Source organism: Trachemys scripta, chromosome 16 (assembly GCF_013100865.1).
Source record: "Trachemys scripta elegans isolate TJP31775 chromosome 16, CAS_Tse_1.0, whole genome shotgun sequence".
Lineage (NCBI taxonomy): Eukaryota > Metazoa > Chordata > Testudines > Emydidae > Trachemys > Trachemys scripta.
In genome coordinates, this window is record NC_048313.1 from 28,721,950 (window position 1) to 28,743,599 (window position 21,650).

General features: G+C 59.8%; 1 protein-coding gene across 1 annotated transcript in view; it reads left to right on the forward strand.

Annotated features, from left to right (window-relative positions):
* Nucleotides 1-6,361: 6,361 nt before the first annotated feature.
* ADGRL1 (adhesion G protein-coupled receptor L1) overlaps nucleotides 6,362-21,650 on the forward strand; it is a gene marked incomplete at its 3' end in the record, with an annotated part of 45,831 nt that continues 30,542 nt past the window's right edge. The window contains 3 exon segments of the mRNA XM_034791918.1: nucleotides 6,362-6,537; nucleotides 13,433-13,646; nucleotides 20,407-20,516. Coding sequence (XP_034647809.1) covers nucleotides 6,468-6,537; nucleotides 13,433-13,646; nucleotides 20,407-20,516 — 394 coding nt within the window.

The following is a 21,650-nucleotide window of genomic DNA, read 5'->3' on the forward strand; positions in this document are numbered from 1 at the left end:
TCTCTTCCTGGCTCTGAGAGGGGAGTGAAGTCTGCTGGGTAGAGCCAGGTAGTGGGGGCGCTGGGAGTCAAGACTCCTGGGTTCTCTTCCCCGCACTGCCACTCACTCACACACAGGGTGAGCTGGCGTAAGTCCCCCCGCCCTCCCCGGGAAAACAGGGAGCGTGATCTGGAGCCCGCCCACTAAAGAGCTCGGCGTGGTGAAAGGACCAGCAGGAGAGCTCCAGCAGGCTACCAGGGCCGGATGGCTGGCCACTCACCCAGGGCTGGCCGGTGGCCGATAGCACGGTCTGTACCGCTGCGGCTTTGCTGGATCGTGTGCTCCGTTCACGCAGCATCTCCCCGCCCCCTGCTTCGCAGCATTGCATCGTCCCATTAATTGAGGCTTTTAATTGCAAACCCCGGTGGAGCTGCAGGCGCGAGTCAGCCTGGCAGGCTGTGCTGTGCCCGCTGGCCACATGGCGAGGGCCGCGGTGGAGGAGACTCTCTCGCCCTCAGAGGAAGGATTGTGGGTGGAGCCATGATCCACAAGGGCCCCTCCCCCGGGGGAGGGCATATGCAGTGCATGTCCCCCAATAACCTCTTCCCGATGTAACCGGGACACCTAACTGTTGCTAAGCAACACTGGTTCTCCTTGGTTACCCCCTAGAGATTGTGCCACCCAGCCTCAGAACCACGCAGCTGGGTGCCAGAGCCCCCACACTGCAGAAAAGCCCATGGGGATTCCCCCTCCACCCCCCGTGAGGCTCTGGTGGTGGGGGTGGCAGTTGGCTCTAATTGTTTGGCCAAGATTAGCTGCCCTGCTCCCTGATTCCATGTGGAATCGGGCTGGGATCGGGGGGCGCCATCGCACCTGTCATCTGCAAGAGACGCCGTGGGTTTGAGTCTCAGCACGGAGCCAAAGTCATTGCTAGTCCAGAGACTGGACGTAGACTGTCGGCTCTTGGGGGCGGGGCCGGCTTTGTGCTCTGTGTCTGTGCAGCTCCTGGCACATTGGGGTCCTGATCCGTCACGGGGGCTCCTGGGTGCTACCACATTACAAATGAATAACAATCCCTGACTCTTACCCATCCTTTTTCATCAGTCGGGCTCCAAGCACTTTACAAAGGAAGGTCAGTAGCATTATCCCCACTTTACAGCTGGGGAAACTGAGGCACAGAGCGGGGAAGGGACTTGCCCCAGGTTACTCAGCAGGCCAGCGGCAGAGCCGAGAGTAGAGGCCAGGGCTCCGGAGTCCCAGTCCAGTGCTCTCTGCACTAGGCCACGCTGCCTCCCTGAGAATAATAAAAAATGGCGCTAACTGAGCTCGGCACCCATTGTGCCAGGGGCTGTGCAAACGTAGCGAGAGATGGCAGCATTGCCAACCTCGGACGTGAACCGGGCCCCCAACACTGCGAGATGGGCTTCAAATCATGAGATTTGTTTTACAAAATAACATGAATTCAGGTTTCTTTTTTTCTCCTCTGAAGCCAGCTTTTCCCTGCTGCCCCCAGGGCCACAGGAGCAAGGGTTCTTCTGACTCCAGAAGCTGGGCCTTGAAACCCCCCACCACCATGGTACTGAGGCAATGCCAGCCCCTAAGAGCCCCCTTCCCATAGTATCTGAGCCCCCCTGTGCGGTAGGGCAGGACTGTTATCTCCATGTTACCTATGGAGAAATGGAGGCACAGAGAGACTCCCGCAGGGGTCACACAGAATATTTGCAGCGGAGGGGAGCCGGTTTCCCCATAGCCCATCTTAGTGCCCTAGCTGCCTTCCTCTCTAAGCCCAGGACCGTCCTTCTAACAGACCGAGGGAGGATTTGCATATTGCAGGACAAATAGGGGTACAAAGCAGTGAACTGATTCACCCGGCCTGCTGGTGTGAGCAGTGGGATTTGAGCCCAGATTTCCCGCATCCTGCTCCAGTGCTTTACCACATGACCACGCTGCACTTGAGTTTAAAATCTCCTCTCAAATAATTCCCCCCCCCCCCCCCCCCGTTCGATATTTACATCCTTCAGCTACTCCCAGACAATTATCGGAGCGCTCCTTAGCCGCCGTCTAGCCAAGCTAGTCGTATTTAGTTCTTTTAATCTCCCCTTGTAATTTAATCCTCCGAGACCCTTAATCATTTTCGCTGCACTGCTCCAAATTCCCTCTCATTTGACGGCAGCTTCCGTGCCCCGGAGCGCAGAGGCAGGATCCAGGCCGGAAGTGTCCCTGGAGAGGGGGTGGGGACCATCCTGCCCACTGGGCACTGGGATACGGAGTGTCCTAAAATAGCCCCGGCCCTAGGGGTTGCTGCAAAAGGCCCGGCCCGTCTCTGCAGGGCTAACAGGTCGTGACCCACTGATGCAGGTTGGGCTTGTGGGTCAGATGCTGGGACTCACGAGGGCTGAGCTCAGTTCCTGCTCTGCCACTGACTCCCCATGCAGCCTGGGGTGAGTCACTGCGTCGCCTGGTGCCTCAGTTTCCCCTTCTGTAAAATAAGGGGGACTGATCCTTCCCTTTGTCTGTTTCAATTGTGAGCTCTATGGGGTAGGGGCAACCTCTCGCTGTGTCTGTGCAGCGCCAGGCACAAGGAGGGCCCTGACCTCGGTCGGGATCCGTGCAGCAACTGGCACAATGGGGCCCCCCACATCCTGGTCACAACCTTAATGCGGATAATAATGGTGTGTCTTATGCTATAGAAAGGAGCCTCCTGAGTGTGCAGACTTGGCAGCCCCGTTGCTTGGGCGCTGCCCAGTGGATGGGCTGTGGGGAGTTTCCAGGGAACCGCTGTTGCTGGATCAGGAATCCAGGGCTCCGAAGGCCGATAAATCTGTTGGCGCTAGAGCAGGAGATTTCCAAACGCTTGTTCATCTCGCTGCCCTTTGCTGGGGCTTTCCACGGAGCTTGGGAGGCACCTTTGCGAGGAGACGCTAAACAGGGACATGGCACAAGCAGGGTGTGGGGGGCTGAAACCCACTTTGTGGCCCCAGGCTGGAAAATTGGTCTTGGGTTGCAGCCAGTGTATTGCACCCTAATGGAGCTGGGGCGCTTTATAAATTGAGCATTGCAGCCAGCTCTGGGGTGGGGCGCGGCTGTTCTTTGACAACCATGCAGCCACACTGTACGAGACTCGCATGCCCAGCATTGAAAGGCAGCCACCTCTGGGGTGGAGCATGGCAGCTGCTTGGCAGCACACACAGACACCACTTGGGGATCATTCACCCAGCACTGAGGTTCCACTGCCTCTGGGGTGGGGCTTAGCAGCTGTTTAGCTGTCACACAGTATTAGCACAGGGATCCTTCACTCAACCTTGAGATGCAGCCACTTCTGGGGTGAGGCGTGCCACCCACCATCACTGTCAGACACTTTAGAACAAGAACAAGTGGCTATTCCACGTGAAGAAGCTACAGGAGGGAAATGAGGTGACCAGGATTGTAGAATTAACGCTAGAATTTGGCCCGGACTCCTCAGTTCCTGCTCCGACTCGCTGGGAAAGGGCTCTGATGCAGGGCCCTCATCTGAGCGATTCGCCTGGCCCTAGCTAGGTTACCATGGTGATCACTTTGCCCCACAGCGACCCCTGCCGTAGCGTGAGGGTCCAGTTCTGGTTATTCCTGATAACCGTCAGGACCCGACTTGCATCTAGCAAGGGTCTCAAAGCATTTGCATCACCAAAACCTTCCAGGTCGTCTAAGCATTGGGCCCACCCTCATTAATTCCGTTCTACACATGGGGAAACCGAGGCACAGAAGGGAGCAAAGCACTTGCTCATGAGTCGCACCAGGATGTGGCAAGGGAACCCAGGAGGCCAGATGCCCAACCCCCCCCCACCCCCGACCCTGCTGTGACCACTAGACCCTGCTCCCCTCCAAGAGCCAGGAATAGAACCCAGGAGTCCTGGCTCCCAGCTGCCCGGTCTAACCAATAACCCCTACTCCTCTCCCCAAGCTGGGGCTAGAGCCCAGGCGTGCCACACACCAGACCCTCCCTCCCGGCTGATCTGCCATAATTTGGCAGTTTTAGATGTAATTAGGCAGTTTCTTAAACCGCGGCGTCTTCGCCCAAGAGACCGAGCCGCCTCCTGGAGAGACCAGGAAGCCATAATTAGGAGAGCCTTGGAAAGCTCCGTTCACATGTGCTGCCTGCGCTCCAGGCCCAGCTCCTGCAGACGGGCGGGAGGGAGAGATGCGCGGATGGCACAGCCGGGGTCCTGCTGGCCAGGGCCCCAGTCCACGGGGGTATCCCAGTGTCCGGGATCCTTCAACAACCCAGCGGCACTCAGCCTGGCCTGTTCTCACTGCTCCGTCCCAGCCCTCTCCCGGAGCCGGGAAAAGAACCCAGGAGTCCGGACTCCCAGCCCTCCAGCTGTAACCACTAGATCCCATCTCTGGCTAAGCAGGGATGAGCTGGGACCGCAGATGGTGGGGAGATCTGCAGTCTGTCACTAGGGGGTGAGGCCAAGGGCTCAGCAGGGGGCGCTCTCCCCTCGCAGTCAGTGCTGACCCCAGTGCCCCAGTGCGGCACTAGGGGGTGCTGTGCTGCAGGGAGCGGGGCGGGGGGCTCAGTAGGGGGCGCTGTGCTGCAGGGAACGGGGGGGGGCTCAGCAGGGGGCGCTGTGCTGCAGGGAGTGGGTGGGGGGCTCAGCAGGGGGCGCTCTCCCCTCGCAGTCTGTGCTGACCCCAGTGCAGTGCAGGGCTGGGCTGGGGTGGGGGGGGAGGCTCATTTGCCATCTCCCCGTGCCCAGGGACTGGGAGATGAGTGGCTAGGATGTGCTGGCAGCAAGACCTAGCAGGGGGCCCCCTCCTTCCCAGCACACGCTGTTCTTCCCAGGCTGTGATATGGGGGGGGGGGGGGCTGCAGCAGGGCCCCCCCTCCCAGCTCCACCCCCAGCCAACCTCCTTTGTTCTCCACTGAGGGGCTGGGAAATTTATGAGGGGCTCAGACACCCCTCTGCCCGCCCTCCTGCTGGCCCGTGCCCCATGCCCATTGCTACGTGTTGGCATCCCTGGCTTGGCTCATCCCTGGGTGAATGACTAGAACCCTCTGCTCCGAGGGGGGGGTCTGCTGGGGCCGCCCCCAAGAGCTGCCTGTCTCTGACCTTCACCCCATCCACCCCCTCTCCTGCCCAAGTGTCCCCCCCAACCCTAGTGCAGGGCTTTGGGGGCCCCCAGCCCCATTCAGTGCTATGAGGCCTCCAGCAACAGGTGAGGGGGGGGACACAGCTCGGGAGACAGAGCTCTAGTTTTCCGTGACTATAGAAGCTCTGAGCGCCTAACCCCCACCCCCACTGGAGTTGGGAAGGGCTGTTCCTCCCATATCAGGGATGGAGAAACTGAGGCACAAGGGGGACTGGACTCAAGTTCACTCAGCAGAGCTGAGAGTAGAACCCAGGTGTCCTTAGTCCTTACTCATCTTCCCCTCCCCTAGGCAGGGATGGAACCCAGGAGTTCTGACTCCCAGCCCCCCTGCTCTCCACACTAGCCCCCCCTTCCTTCCCCTCCCAGAGCTCGGGTGGGGGGGGGACGACCCAGGAGTCCTGTCTGAAGCCAGCTCTATGATCCAGCACTCTGCTCTTTGCCCAAGGTGGTTCCACCTTCATGGCTCAGCTGTTCTCCCCCAGGGCCCCCCTCGAGTCGCCAGGGTCCCCCGGGGCCACCGAGCTGCTGCGCTGCACTGGAGCGGTGACACTGATGAGCGCAGAGGCCTCGGCCGAGCCATCGGACAGGAACCTGCAGGGGCTTTGCCAGCCGGGGCACTGGAGCCTGGCGCGCAGGTGTCAGCACTGCCCTGGGGGAGCTGGCATTACCCGCATGGCTGGGCCCCCGGCCGGCATCCCCGGGGTGCAGCACTCATCACTAAGGCACAGGAACCCCAGAGCTGGGGAGGGAACCCAGGAGTCCTGACTTCCAGCCCCCTGTATTACCACTACATCTTACTCCCCTCCCGGAGCTGGGCAGAGAACCCAGGAGTCCTGGTTTCCAGCTCCCTCTATTACCACTACACCCCACTCCCCTCCCAGAGCTGGGCAGAGAACCCAGGAGTCCTGGCTCCCAGCCCCCGCTCCTCCGGTACCCCTCCCCCCCACATCTCCCAGAGCTGTGTCAGCCCGTTATTAACCCTTCCCGTGCCAGGGCTGGCCCTAGCTGGCGGTGGACTAGGGAAGCCAGTGGGGCTGGGTGTTGTCAGTCCCTGCCCTGGAGAATAGAAGGTCTGGGGGGAGGGTGGGACCTGTGTTGGCCCTGGGTCAGAGGGGGGAATTCCCCTCTCCAATGGTGGTGCTACTGGGCTGGGAGATGGAGACGGGGGCTCCTGCCGTGCATGGGATGGGGTGAACCTGCAGCCCCCCCCCAGCTTGTTTCATGGCTTCTCCCCCCTCCCTCCCCCAGGCTCGCTGTCTGCCGGATCGTCCCTCCTGTGTGATGCCGGGAGAGGCCCCGGGCTCGGGCCGCTGAGAGCCGTGCCAGGGAGCGAGCGTGCCAATCCCCCGGCCGGCGCCATGGCCCGTCTCGCCCACGCCCTCTGGAGCCTTTGCGTCACCGCCATCCTCGTCACCTCAGCCACACAAGGTAGGACGGGGGCTCCACAGCGGGCGGGGGGAGCAGGGGGGGCAGAGGGGGTCTGGGGATCTCCAGGGGGCGCCCGATCCCCAGCTGCACCTGGGATGTGCAGATAGACCCTGGGTTCCCCCTGGATCTGCAGCCTGCATTGCCCAGTGTCACCACTAGGGGCTGTGGAACAGCCTGGGCCCCCACCCTGCAGTGCCCCCAGAGGGGAGACGTGTCCCCCAGTGCTCACAGCGACAGGGAAAGGGGGGCACTGCAGGGCTGCGAGGGGGAGCGGAGGGACACTCCTGGCTCTTTTGGGGGTGGGGGGTTCTGGTCCCATGTGGGTCTTGGCTTCTCAGAGTCTACCACCCATTAGGGGCTGACAGGGTGTCACGGAGTGTGGGGGGACACAAGTGAGGGGGGGACACGGAGTGTGGGGGTGTGGGGGGACACCATGACTCTCAGCCAGCCAGTAAAGCAGAAGGTTTATTTAGACACAGGAACACGGCCCAAGACAGGCCTTGCAGGCACAGACAACAAGACCCCCTCAGTTAGGCAGAGGTGTCACCTGGCCCCAGCCCCTTCCTGGGTTCTCAGGTTACATGCTCAGGTATCTTCCCTCAAGGCCAGTCTCCCATCTCCCAATGCAGACCGTCCAAGCCACACTCCCCTGCAACTTTCCCAGGCCAACACTCCCCACTCAGCATTAAGAACAGTCCCAGTTCGTCACATAGGGCCAGTGGGAAGAATATTGCCGGGGGTGCCCCCCCAACTGTGCAGATCCCCTCGGCCCGACCCGCAGCCCCTGCCCTGGTCTCCCCCTCTCCCCAGCTCTGCCGGTGCCCCTCAATCCCGACCCGCAGCCCCCTGCTAGCCCAGCCCTGGGCTCCCCCCACCACAGCCCCTCTGTAAGGAAGGGGCAGATGCAGTGAGGAAGATTCTCTTGTGATCCACAACTGGCACAGGGGGCCCCGATCTCGGTCAGGCTCTGGGCAGCACCGAGGGTTGACAACTTTCTAATCGCAGAAAACTGAACACCTTTGCCCCGCCCCCTGCCCCGCCCCTTCTCCGAGGCCTCGCCCCTCCTCACTCCATTCCCCCCTCCCTTTGTCCCTTGCTCTCTCCCCCCCACTCACTCGCTCATTTTCACAGGCTGGGACAGGGGGTTGAGGTGTGGGAGGGGGTGCGGGCTCCGGGGCGGGGACAGAAATGAGGGGTTTGGGGAACATCAGGGGGCTCCGGGCTGGGGCAGGGGTTTGGGGCATGGGAGGGGGTGAGGGGTGCAGGCTCCGGGCTTACCTCTGGGGACTCCCTGGAAGTGGCGACATGCCCTTTGGCAGCTAGGCGGAGGCATGGCCAGGCGGCTCTGCGCGCTGCCTCTGCCTGCAGGCACCGCCCCCGCAGCTCCCATTGGCTGCGGTTCCTGGTCGGTCTCCACTGATCTCAGTCCAGGTCAGTGCAGAGCCTGGCACAAGGGGGCCCTGATCTCAGTCGGGCTCTGGGCAGAGCCTGGCACAAGGGGGCCCTGATCTCAGTCGGGCTCTGGGCAGAGCCTGGCACAAGGGGGCCCTGATCTCGGTCGGGCTCTGGGCAGAGCCTGGCACAACGGGGCCCTGATCTCGGTCGGGATCTGGGCAGAGCCTGGCACAAGGGGGCCCTGATCTCGGTCGGGATCTGGGCAGAGCCTGGCACAAGGGGGCCCTGATCTCGGTCGGGATCTGGGCAGAGCCTGGCACAAGGGGGCCCTGATCTCGGTCGGGATCTGGGCAGAGCCTGGCACAACGGGGACCTGATCTCATTCAACACCCTCAATACCCTCCAAGCTGTTACCATGAGTCCCTGGCTGGTATCTCTGACTCTGCTGTTCAGACAAGGGTCAGTTATCATTAAACTCTTGTGCCTGTGTTGCCCACGCTCTGCTCAAGGGCGATCTGGGGGCGCTGGGTTCCCGGTGCAGGTGGGTCCTGCTGTCGAGCTGTTAACCCTTCGGGGTGCAGCTGAGCAGGGGGAGAGCTGGCGGGGATCAGAGGGGGCATCTTTGGGGGACTCCCATGGGGGGCTCGAGATCCCCAGATGTTGACATTACCTGCGTTGTTCCTTTCCTCTACTCCTCCATCCCCCCTTTCCGGACGACACCCCGTGAGGTGCTCGCCCAGGCCTGGAGTAGGAGCTCTGGGCAGGGCGTCAGAATGGGGGCAGGGCACCAGGCCAGGAGACTTCAAAGAAGGCACTGGGAGGGGCACATGGGACCCAACAGTTAATCTGGTCCCTTCCCAGCTTCGATCGGGGCGTTGAACAGAGGGAGCTGAATGCAGGGAGGTGGGGGGTGGGGAATATGGGAGAGGGGATAGCGATGACAGGCTGCAGCCCAATGTCGGTTACAGCTGGCTCAGGGGAGAGCAGGAGCTGGGCTTAGTGGAGTTCCTCCAGATTCACACCCCAGGGAAGCTTCAATCCAGCTCTATCCCGGAGGCTCCGAGGTTCCTGGGTGACATTAATGAGAGCCACCAGGTCTGGTGGTCGGGTGAGTCAGCAGCGCAGCTCTGTGTAGGCAGCCCAGCCTCAGTCACACTCACTGCCAGCTGCGTAGGGAAATGTCAGGGAGGGAGGAGGTGGAAATCAGGGTAGTGGGGGATGATTCTGTGCTCAGAAGAGCGAAACGGGGAGCCCTGGGGCCCCAATGCGGGTGGGGCAAGGGATAGACATAGGACAGGTCACCAGAGAGAAACATCTCCTTCCCCTAGATGGTGTCTCAGGTTCTGGTGGTGTGTAGTGGATAGAGGGTGGGGGGAGTCAGGACTCCTGGGTTCCATCCCTGGCTCTGGGAGGGGAGTGATGTCTAGTGGTTGGGGAGTGGAGGCTGGGAGTCAGGACTCCTGGGTTGTATCCCTGGCTCTGCCACTGTCTTGCTGTGTGACACTGGGCAAATCATTTCCCTCTCTGTGCCTCAGTTTCCCCATCTCTTTAGATTGGGGTAGGGACTATCTCTTGCTGTCACTGGGGAAAACCATGTTACGGGAGCGGGGGGGGGGGCTTGTTAAGAGGACACAGCAGAGATGGAAGTGCATGGAGGGGGCTGCAGCGCTCAATACCCGCTGAGTGTGCTTTGCACGGGACCCTTTGCACAGACTTACGGCTGCCCCGTCCCACCCCCAGCCCATGGGTAGCATCGTCATGGTCCCCACGCCAGGGGGTGGGGGAGATTCCTGTTTAATCTGATCATCTCAGCGCTATCTGCTTCCGTTTCTAAAGTTAGATCCGGGAAGATACGGCGGGGGGGTGGAGGGGGAGGGGGGAGGTTTAAAACAAGGACTCTACTGTGAGTGAGGGGGGCTGGGCCCCAAGGCTTGGCTTGCCCCCAGCCCCATGGGAGAGCAAAGGCAGAACATAAGGCTGATTGGACTGATCCACCACAAGGGGGCACCACTCTGGGAACTGAGCTAAGTTGTCAGTATCACGTCTACAAGGGATGTGGCCATGGAGTGTTCCTGTATCCCAGGGGCAAAGTGTTTCTCAGATAGTATTGTTATTCCCATTTCAACCAGAATCATTGGAGAATCCCCCCCTGGCTGGGGGCAGTGTAGGGCATAGGACACACAGCTGAGCAGTTCATATTGTGCCCACCAAAGGGCAGTGTTGTGCAGACACAAATGCATGCTCCCTAACCCCTATGAGCCCATGGACACACAGCCCAAGGCACACCCATGCACAAGCACATACACATAAGTACACACACACACACATAACCATGCAAATGGACACACACACATGCATGCACAGGTGTGCACAGACAGGTGATGCCCAAATGGGCACACAAAACACACTCACTTGCACATACAAATGGCCAATTGCACACACACACACATTTGCACACACAAACATGCATGCGCACACACAAACACACTTGTACACACACACACACCTTTGCACACACAAACACACGCTCTCCCACCCCCACATCACACACATAAAGATACTCGCATGCCCCAGCCTGCCCCCCCCCATTCACCCGTCCCGTCCCCCTTTCCCCCCGTCAGGCCCCGCGTGCACCACAGGGGCCGTGCCAGAGACGGCTCCATTCTCCACTCCCCTTTGAGGGGCAGCTGCCAAGGTCGGGGGAGCGTGAGCAAATCTCCCATAATGCACCTGCCATCCCTTTAATCACCTGCCTGGCTCTGTGTCCTGCGGCTCCCGCTTCAGTCCCTCGCTCCTGGTGTTTCAAGCCCCGGCCTCGCGCTCAGCAGCCAGGCACCTTTGTGCTGTTCAAAGCCGCCGACGCGGGGAGACGGGGGGGGGGCTCACACCATGGCCCATTGGCTGCGCTGCCCTGCCCCCTGCCCCGCTCTTCAGAATGCTGCAGGGCCTGATGGCCGGACCCATCCTCCACCAGTGCCGTAAAGGGGCTGCACATGGCCCCCTGAGAATCCCACCCCCCCGGTGCGGAAATGGTGTAAGGGCCCCGCACCTGCCAGCCCCTGGCATAGGGGGCAGATCGGGGCGCCCTGCGCTGTGGCTATTCTCTGCCCCTGGGACAGGAGTACTGGGAATCAGGCCCCAGGCTTCAGGAAATGGGATGGGGGCAGTTGTCGGAACATGTGGCAGGGATCGCAGACGACAGGCGTTTGGGGTGGAGGTTGTTCCGGGGTCCCCACCAGGGGAGGTGGCTGGGATGTATCACACTAGCTAAATGCACTGTGCTCCCTCCCCATCCGGGCAGCGGCTGGTCCACATAGGGGATAACAACCTCCTTCCACTGCCAGCTAACAAAGCTGCTCTTTTAGCTCACATGGTAGGAGCTCACATGCTTTTAATGCCGGCGGTCCCAGGTTCAACCCCCTCCTGCCCCATTGGCAGGGTGGGCCCCATCCCCCTCCCTGTCTGCCCATATTGGGCAGGGGACAAATCCCAGTTCAGAACGTCCCCCATGACAGGAAGGGCCAGAACAATGTGGGGGAATTTCAGGCCAACCAGTGCCTCCTGGTGGTGGGGTTTGGAACCAGCAGCAGTCAGGGCTTCCCAAAGTCCTGGCAGAGGGAGGCTGGTCTCCTTGGTTTCCTGCCCGTACCACTGCCAGGGCACGAACTGCCAGCCCAGCTGCACCAACCTGGAGCGAGGGGGCCCCTGCCGTGTACTGCCTCTGCCCTTCCCCTTCTCTGCTCACAGTGCTGTGCGGCAGCAGGACACCTGGGTTCTGGCGGCAGCTCTGGGAGGGGAGTCTAGTGGTTAGAATGCGCCCCGACTCTTAGACCTCCCTTCACCCCCCAACTGTGTGTGTTGGGGGGGGGGTTACATAGGCAGCAGCCATGTTGGTAGCCAGTCCCCACCTTCCCTTTGGGGGCACAGCCCCCCCTCCCTCAGGGAGCCTCCCAGACCCCCCCAGCAGGACTTGAACCCACAGCCTGCAGCGCTAGAAACACAACACCCTCCCCAAGCAGCCACTGGAGGCAGTGCCAGGCGCTGCCTCCAGGGGGCAGCAGCATGTGTCTGTGCAGCCAGCCGCCCCTTAAGGCAGCGCCCCCTGGTGCATGCAGCAGGCATTGCATCTGCTTCTTCCTGTTCTGTTTCATTGGCCTTAAATGCAACCAGGCTGTTGTCCCATTGGGGAGATGGGCAGTGGAGAGATCTACAGTCTGCCTCAGGGCCACACAGCAAGTTAATGTAAAGCCGGGAACAGAACCCAGGCCCCCCCCAAGCCCCCCTGCTCTAACCACTAGACCCCACTCCCCTCCCAGAACTGGGGATAGAACCCAGACCCCCGGCTCCCAGCCCCCCTGCTCTAGCCCCTAGACCCCACTCCTCTCCCAGAGCTGGGGATAGAACCCAGGCCCCAGGCTCCCAGCCCCCCTGCTCTAGCCCCTAGACCCCACTCCCCTCCCAGAACTGGGGATAGAACCCAGGCCCCTGGCTCCCAGCCCCCCTGCTCTAGCCCCTAGACCCCACTCCTCTCCCAGAGCTGGGGATAGATCCAAGAGTCCTAGTTTCCTCTTTAAAATCCCTCTGGGTGGTTTTAATTCTCCTCTCTCCTCCCGGCTGGTCCTGGTCACATGGGAGATGGGGGGGGGGGATTCGGAGGGATTGCAGGGAATTTGCTCAGCACATTGGCGAGACGTCGGCTCAGCCGCTGCCTAGAAAGTGGGTCACGGGCGGTGCGGGGAGCTGAGCGCGTGGTGAGAGACGTCTGGATCTGGGCAAAACATCCAGCCACACGTGAGCCTTAAAATGCAGCCCTGGGGCAAGGGAGCAGATTCCCTCCATGAGGGGCCCGATCCTGTCACTTCATATGGGCAGCTACACCCCCCACCCCACCCATTATCTGGGAAAGATAGAGGAGCTTGCCCTTATATTATATGGATTACGGTAGCCCCTACAAATCCTAACCGCTACTGGGCCCCGTTGTGCCGGGTGCTGCAGACACCCAAGGGACAGCCCCTGCCCCAAAGCCTAGCTAACCAAAGCGTGGGGGAAACTGAGGCACAGAGAGGGGACGGTCACCCAGCAGGTCAGTGGCAGAGCCAGGAATGGAACCCAGGTGTCCTGAGTCCCACTCCAGTGCCCCACTCACTAGACCACACTGCTACTCAAACACTGGCACCGTCCTCGGCCTGTGAAGTCCTGGCAGGTGTTTCATTTGGACTCCGGTCCATGGGAACTAGACTGGACCCCACAGGTCCCCTGCACCACCTGCTCTGACCACTAGACTCCTCTCCCCTCCCGGGGCTGGGGATAGAACCCAGGAGTCCGGGTTCCCAGTGCCATGATCTGGCTGCTCACTCCATGGGCAGGTGTGGAGATGAATTACGATGCCACTTGAGCTTCAGAGGGTGGGAAAACTGAGGCAGTAGATGTGTGTGGGGAGGAGGAGTGGGGAGATAACCCACCACGCCTCTCACCATCTCCTCCTGTCTCTCTCCCCTAGGTCTGAGCCGTGCCGGGCTGCCCTTTGGCCTGGTGCGGCGGGAACTGGCCTGCGAGGGCTACCCCATCGAGCTGCGCTGCCCAGGCAGTGACGTCATCATGGTGGAGAACGCCAACTACGGGCGCACGGACGACAAGATCTGTGACGCCGACCCCTTCCAGATGGAGAACGTGCAGTGCTACCTCCCTGACGCCTTCAAGATCATGTCCCAGAGGTGAGCGTGCCACACCGCACCCCATACGGCACCCCCGAGGCCAAGGGAACCCCATCTCTCCCTAGGTGCTCAGGGCTGTCACCTTGTTTCCCCCCTGCCTCCAGCTAGAGGAAGAATCACTTATGTTTAACTGGGTGCCAGCTCCTCACCCCCCACCCAGCCTGTTAGCCCCCCAGATGCACCCCAATCCCTGAGCCCCTGTGACATCACTGGCTACCCCCCGAAATCCCCACGGGGGCAGTGCACACGCCGGCGTGTTTGAGTCACCTGCCCCTCAGCAGTTCCCTGCCCTCGCAGCCTGGAGATCTCGTGAGAGTGAAAACAAGCCGGTTTCCGAGCTGGGGAGCAAGGGTGGGGGAAAGCAAAGGTTCCCCGGAGAACGAAACCGAGACACACGGGCTAGAGGCTGCACGTAACCTGAGCAGGCGAATTCGCTGTCCAGAGCCATCGTCTGTCTGTCTATCCCCATTCACCCCCTCCACCTATCTATCTATCCCCATCTGCCCCTTCTATCTATCTATCTATCTATCTATCTATCTATCTATCTATCTATCTATCTATCCCCATCCGCCCCTTCTATCTATCTATCTATCTATCTATCTATCTATCTATCTATCTATCCCCATTCACCCGTTCTATCTATCTATCTATCTATCTATCTAGGACCAATCCTATTCAACTTATTCATAACTGATCTGGAGAAAGGGGTAATCAGTGAGGTGGCAACGTTTGCAGATGATACTAAACTGCTCAAGATAGTTAGGGCCAAAGCAGACTGTGATGAACTTCAAAAAGATCTCACAAAACTAAGTGACTGGGCAACAAAATGACAAATGAAATTTAATGTGGATAAATGTAAAGTAATGCACATTGGAAAAAATAACCCCAACTATACATACAATATGATGGGGCTAATTTAGCTACAACTAATCAGGAAAAAGATCTTGGAGTCATCGTGGATAGTTCTCTGAAGATGTCCGCGCAGTGTGCAGAGGCGGTCAAAAAAGCAAACAGGATGTTAGGGATCATTAAAAAGGGGATAGAGAATAAGACTAAGACTATATTATTGCCCTTATAGAAATCGATGGTACACCCACATCTCGAATACTGCGTACAGATATGGTCTCCTCATCTAAAAAAAGATATACTGGCACTAGAAAAGGTTCAGAAAAGGGCAACTAAAATGATTAGGGGTTTGGAACGGGTCCCATCTGAGGAGAGATTAAAGAGGCTAGGACTCTTCAGCTTGGAAAAGAGGAGACTAAGGGGGGATATGATAGAGGTATATAAAATCATGAGTGATGTGGAGAAAGTAGATAAGGAAAAGTTATTTACTTATTCCCATAATACAAGAACTGCGGGTCACCAAATGAAATTAATAGGCAGCAGGTTTAAAACAAATAAAGGAAGTTCTTCTTCACGCAGCGCACAGTCAACTTGTGGAACTCCTTGCCTGAGGAGGTTGTGAAGGCTAGGACTATAACAGCGTTTAAAAGAGAACTGGATAAATTCATGGTGGTTAAGTCCATTAATGGCTATTAGCCAGGACGGGTAAGGAATAGTGTCCCTAGCCTCTGTTTGTCAGAGGGTGGAGATGGATGGCAGGAGAGAGATCACTTGATCATTGCCTTGTAGTCCACTTTCTCTGGGGCACCTGGCATTGGCCACTGTCGGCAGACAGGATACTGGGCTAGATGGACCTTTGGTCTGACCCAGTACGGCCATTGTTATGTCCTTATGTATCTATCTATCTCCATCCACCCCTTCTATCTATCTATTCCCATCCACCCCTTCTATCTATCTATCTATCTCCCATGCCAGGTCCATATGGCATCTGCCAGTGAGGGTTGCAGGCATTCCACACAACCCCCCCCCCCGCACCCCATGCTGTACCCCTCGGTAGCCAAGGGGCTGTGTGGGGAGGGGGTGCTCCAAGGCAGGCTGTGCTGTGGGGGGGAGATGGGGGGCAGTGAGATCTGGGGGCGAGGGCTAGGGGTGGGTGGAGTCCAGCAGAAGAAAGAGGAGGCAGGCAGGCACTGGGCGGGCACAGGCAGCGTGTGGTCTGAGGGCACACTCCGATTACTGTACCAGCGTTTCTGGCTTTTCCAAAGAGGGTTTCGTTCCTGAGTACCGTGTGGCCAATTCCTGGAACCACGGCTCAGCGGTGTCCTCTCTCCCTGCAGCACTGTCCCCCGCCCCCAGCCTGGGACAGCCCCCAGTCTGGGACAGCCCCTAGTCTGGCACAACTCCCCCACCAGCCTGGCACAGCCCCCGCGTCTGGCACAGCTTCCCCCCAACCTGGCTCCATCTCCCCCCCACAGCCTGGCACAGCCCCGTGGAGAATGGCTACCTGGCTGGCAAAGGGGCTGTCTGGTTTAGGGAGGACCCATCTCTGCAGCAGTGAGACATCCACAGAGGTTGGGGGAGCGGGGTCTAGTGGTTAAAGCGGCGGGGGATGGCTGGGAGTCAGGACTCCTGTGTTCTATCCCTAGTTCTGGAAGGAAGTAGGTGTCACACTGTCTGGAACAGCTCACAACGGCGGGTGCCAACCTCAGGGCAGACTGTCGCAAATAGGGTAGACCCCTCAAGCTGGTGGTGTGTGGTATAATGAGATTTCACCCAGCCAGTAACAACTGTGAACTCCCGGATCAGTCGCAGACAGTCCCCTTAGCCTCTCCAGTCTATCCTGCCACCCAGACACACGGGACTGAGTGACAAATGGTCACACACCAAAAATCACCACGCTCAGGTCGCTTCTAGCCCTAAGAGACCAGTCACTGATCCCAGATGGTTGGTCCTACACCAAAGACAGTGCCTGTAGCCAGGCCTGGACCAAACTAGCTAAAGGTTTATTAACTAGGGAGAAGGAATCCGAGTTAGTGACAGAGTAAAGCAAGCGAACAAACACACACCAGTGAGTTACCAGCTCGCTCCTGAGAGTTGTCGTGATCTGTCAATTCCACGTGTCTCTCAGGGCGGACCCAGGGGGCAGCCCCTGGGGATCTCTGGCTTCAGTTTGCTTTCTCCCTCCCCCTCCCCCCCCCCGAGTTCAAACAGCCAAAGAGATGGAAGATTTTCCTGTAGCTTTATTTGATTTCTTTCATTCAGCTTCCAAGCAGCATTTGCCAGGTGCCATTAACCCAGCCTTTGTACTGCGATGGTCCTTGATGGTCCGGCTGATCCAGCTAGTCCTGCTGGATGGGTGGCAGACCAAGGCAAACATTTTCACAGTTATAAAGCAAAGTCAGGACTCCTGGGTTCTATCCCCGGCTATGGGAGGGGGTGGTGCCTAGTGGTTAGAGCAGAGGGTGGCTGGGAGTCAGGATGCTAGCTTCAGTTCCCACCATTGGGCCTGTGTGAGCCAGACTCCCAGAAGCCCTTGCAGCAGGAACAGGAGTGTTGCAGGGTGAGGTGGGTGGAGAGATCACCACCTTCCTCCTCCTGGCAATGCCTCCCCCCCCCCCCCCCCCCCCCCCCCCCCGGGGCGCCCCACCACCCCCCCCCATCCCGCCCCCCCCCCCGATCCCTCCCTCGTTAGCTCCTGCCACCTGCTCTCCCTGGCAAGGCTGATGCAATCGGAGAAGGGGTGGACGGGGCCGTTCCCCGGGGCCGTCGGCTGCTAGAGCAACCTGGGCTCATGTCCCCGGGACCCAGGCAGGGCTCCCCCGGGGCAGGGCAGCTGCCATCTCATTAGCCACGGCTGTTTGCCAGCGATGGGCAGGAAAGGGAGGGGGGCCCTCTCCAGGCTCCCACCACCTGCTCCCCCAGCTGGTTGGCACCAGGCAGCTCCCAAATCCGTCCTGGCTCCAGCCTTGGCTAGGGCTGCGGGAACTTCCTGGGGGTCAGGGTGTGGGAGCAGGACTCCGGGGTTCTGTCCCCAGCTCTGGGAGGGGAGTGGGGCCTGGGGGTTAGTTCAGGGGGGCTGGGTCCCACACTTTTGCTGTGCAGGTCACAGGAGACTTTGAACCCCCTTTCTCCTGTGCCCCCCCTCCCCCATTTGATGCATCCTGCAAGGGGCTGGTCCAGATGTCTGTTCATTTCCACTCTCTCCCCACTTCTTTCCTCTCCCTTCCATTAGCCGCCCGCCGCGGCCTCTGACAGTAGAGATGAGTTGGCCAGTCCTCAGCTATGACCTGGGCGGGGGGAACAGAAACCCCCACCCCCACCCTGGCATAGGCAGGTCAGGGGTTCAGCAGGCTGGGGCAGACGCCGCGGAGGGGGGATAAGTGGAGCAATGTCGCCCTCCCGTGGCCGTTCTCTGCAATTACAACAGCATGCTTGACTCCCAGCTGCGGGGAGCGACTCCGGGGGCTCAGCTCCATCTGCCTCTGGACTCTGCTCGCTCCTAAACACTGACCGCTCCCCCCAGGTCTCCCCCTTCCCCCACCATGGCCCCCTCTTGGACCTGGGCCATCAGACTGGCCAGGACACTGGGGTTCTTTCATCTTTGACACCAGAGGTACCCTCAGGTTAACGTCTGGTCAGAGAACTCCCAGGAATCACCCCCCCAACACACAAGGGATCTGCACCCTGGGGCACGGGCACCAGGAGTCACCCCCCAGTCCCCCGAGGGGTCCAGGCCCCAGGGCACAGGCGCTAGGGGGAGGAGGGAGTGGGTCGTACCAGCATCGTCTCCCTCCCACTGGGAGAACAGAGGGAGTCTTTGAACCCTACTTAGCTTTACCGAGTGACTCCCCCGGCCCATCCCTGCTCCCCCTTTGGGGGCTGCTCACTGGGTCCTGAGCCCCAGGGGAGTCCCAAGCAGCCGCGAGCTTAGAACCCCCAAAAGGAAACGTGTTACCTGTTACCCTGTGGGACTTCCTGCCACAGGAGACAGCGCGGCCAAGGGGAGCTGGGCAGGGTGGGCCTGAAGGAGGGTTCCTAATTCTCCCCTTCTCTCTTTATACCCCTCCTCTTCCCATCCCGCCATTCCCGCTCCCCCTCCTGCTTGCACGCTTGCCTCGTTCGTTCTAACATCCGTTCCTTCTTTCCCGCCCCGCTCCTCTTTCTTTCTTTTGTTCTTTCTGTTTCTTTCTTCCCTTCTGGCTTCCTTTCATGCTGTTCTTCTGTCTCTCTCTCTCCCTTGCTTTGTTCTCTCCCGCTCTCTGCTGGGGGACTGAGCCGGAGAGGCCGTTAAAGGTGAAATACCATCAGGGAAGCAGGTCTTCCTGGATATTTATTACTCCAATCTTGGACACTCAGCCTCAGCTTGGAGACAATAGGGAGCCAAACAATGAGGGGCCCCCAGCCTGGGGCTCTCAGCCCCCCAGGAAACCCCCTCCACAGAGCTCATGTAGTTTGGGCAATTATCCTGCAGTGCTTGCTGGGAAAAATACCCCCGAGCCAAACCTCCCCCTCACCCACACCCGGCCTGCCACAGAGACGTGATTGTAACAGGCAGCGTGGCGGTGAGAACCCACAGCCCCGGTGTGTGTGTGTGNATTGTAACAGGCAGCGTGGCGGTGAGAACCCACAGCCCCGGTGTGTGTGTGTGGGGGGGGTGCATGGGGGGGGGGATGGAGGTGGGGGCGGGCTGACAGGGGCATGAGGAGGGGGGGGGGGGGGGGGGGGGGGGGGGTTGCGTGTTTGGAACACAGGAATCACCCTCCCGAATGGGCCCATCTACCCTGGTCTCCCGGCTCCAGCCACTCACATCAGCTGCTTCAGAGGCTGGTGCAGGGAGCCCCCTAGAGGGCAGTGATGGAATAACAAGCCTAGATGGGGCCTTTTATCCCTTCGCTCAGTGCCCGGGGTTCCAGCCCTGATTTCACACTTTTTCTCCTGCCTGGGATGCTCTGGTGACCCAACCATGCCCGACCTGTCCTGCTGCGTTTTTGGCCCCTGCCTCATTCTCTGGCAGTGGGTGCCACAGGCCAATTCTGCCCCCTAACTAAAGCAGTCCCTTCTTTCAGCCTGGTCGTGGTGCCCTGGGCCCCGTGTTCTGATCAGGGCCCAGCAGAGGAAATCGTTTTTACTCTGGGCTCAGGCTGAGATACTCAGTGGGAGGGGGCGAAAGGCGAGACAGTCCTGGGGATTGTCTGCCCTGGATTGAGACACCATAGACACCTCCAGCCGGGCAGATGTACATCACGCCTTGCAGACGGGGCTCATTCGGTGCCATCTCCACATTTCACAGCTGTGGAAACCGAGACACTGAAACGGGAATGGGTTTCTGCACGCCGATTCTGTGTCAGGGCTGGAAAGAGAACCCAGGTGTCCTGACCCCCAGTTCCCTCAGCCTCACTCTAACCCCTAGGCACCACTCCCCAGATGTGGGACTAGAACCCAGGTGTCCTGACCCCCAACCCTCCTACTCTAACCCCTAGGCGCCACTCCCTAGACATGGGAATAGAGCCCTGCTGTCCTGACCCCCAGCCCTCCCCGCTGTAACCCCTAGGCACCACTCCCCTGAACAGTCCAGACTCCCAGTCTGAGGCTTGAATGTGCTGCCTTTAGGGCAAGACATAAAACCAAGGCCCTCACCCCCTGCAGGTCACTGAAGACCCCCCCCCTCCGCGCCCTCCCCATGTTTCTCACAAGAATCAGGACTTGAAGCCCAGCTTCCTGGCCCCATCCCAAGGCCAGCCATCTCCTTGTCGCTTCCTGACATCCCTCTCCTGCCCAGCCCTGCTCCTGTTTCAGCCAGGGTTCTGCACTGCCCTGACACACCCCAGAGGTGGCCGCATTTCGGCACCGTTATGTAGCATCGCTACGGGACTGTCTTTAATTTATCGGCCCCCGGGCCCCCTCTCTCCCCCAGGTGCAATAATCGGACGCAGTGCGTGGTGGTGGCTGGATCGGACGCCTTCCCGGACCCCTGCCCCGGAACCTACAAGTACCTGGAGGTCCAGTATGACTGTGTCCCATACAGTGAGTCCCATTCTCATTGCTCTTTACAACCGTGTCCGGGTCCGATTTGTTCGCTTCCCTCCTTGCTGTGAAAAACCTCCCACCCAAAGCGGCGGGAGACCCCCCAGAACCAGCTCCCTGATCCCTGGCGCTGGGGGGTGGGGAATGACTGGGGCCAGGGCTAAAGGATTTGGGTGCCTCGCTTTGGCTCCATCCTTTGGGGGAGAACATGCCACAGGAGGGAAGGGGGAGGAGATGCTAATGGAGGAGATTCCCCCGCCCCCTGCTGTCACTGCTGGCCCCAGTGTGGTGCTAGGGGGCGCTGTGCTTCAAGGAGAGAGTGTGAGGGGCTTGGTAGGGGGCGTGCCCCCCTCACAGTCAGTGTGGGCCCCAGGAAGTAATAGAGAAGCCGGCAAACCCTGGGGTGCTGGGGGCGGGGGGGGGCGTATCACGTGTCTCGCCGTTGAGACTGCTGGACACAGACAGACCCTGCGGTTCCCTCAGGCTCTCCAGCCGGTACTGCCCAGCGTCACCCCTAGAGGTCGCCTCACGTCCCAACCACGCCTAAGGCTACCCTGCAGTACCCTGCCCATCCCAAGGGGGCACTGAGGAGCAAGGCTAGGATGGGGGCCTGCCCTGCTTGTTCCAGGGTGGGGGGGATTGTACCTGTCCCAGGAGGGGGCTGAGTGGGGAGAAGTGATTGACAACCCACGTGTCCCCATGCGGTGGGAGGGGAGTGGGGTCTAGTGGTTAGAGCGGTGGGGGAGGGTGGAAGTCAGGACTCAGGTGGGAAGGATCCTGGAGCTACGTTTGAGGAGGGAGCATCTTTCTGGGGCAGATTTCTGGCAACGGGGGCCCCTGAGCAGGGCTGGGTTTGGGGAGCACCTGTCCTAGGCCAGAGCTGGGGGAGAGCTGGCAGATAAACACAGAGGAGCAGAAGGGAGATCTGGAGTTGGGGAGGGAAGAAAGACTGTGTGTGTGTGTACATGTGTGTGCTCCGCATGTGTATGCATGTGCTCCCTATGTGTTGTGCGTGTGGATGCGGGCACATGCGTGTGTGCTCTGCATGTGCGCACACCCCTCTGCCCCCACTCAGTTCCCCTTCCCAACACACACCCAGCAGCGACCGGAGCCACACGTGTGTTGGAACCGGGC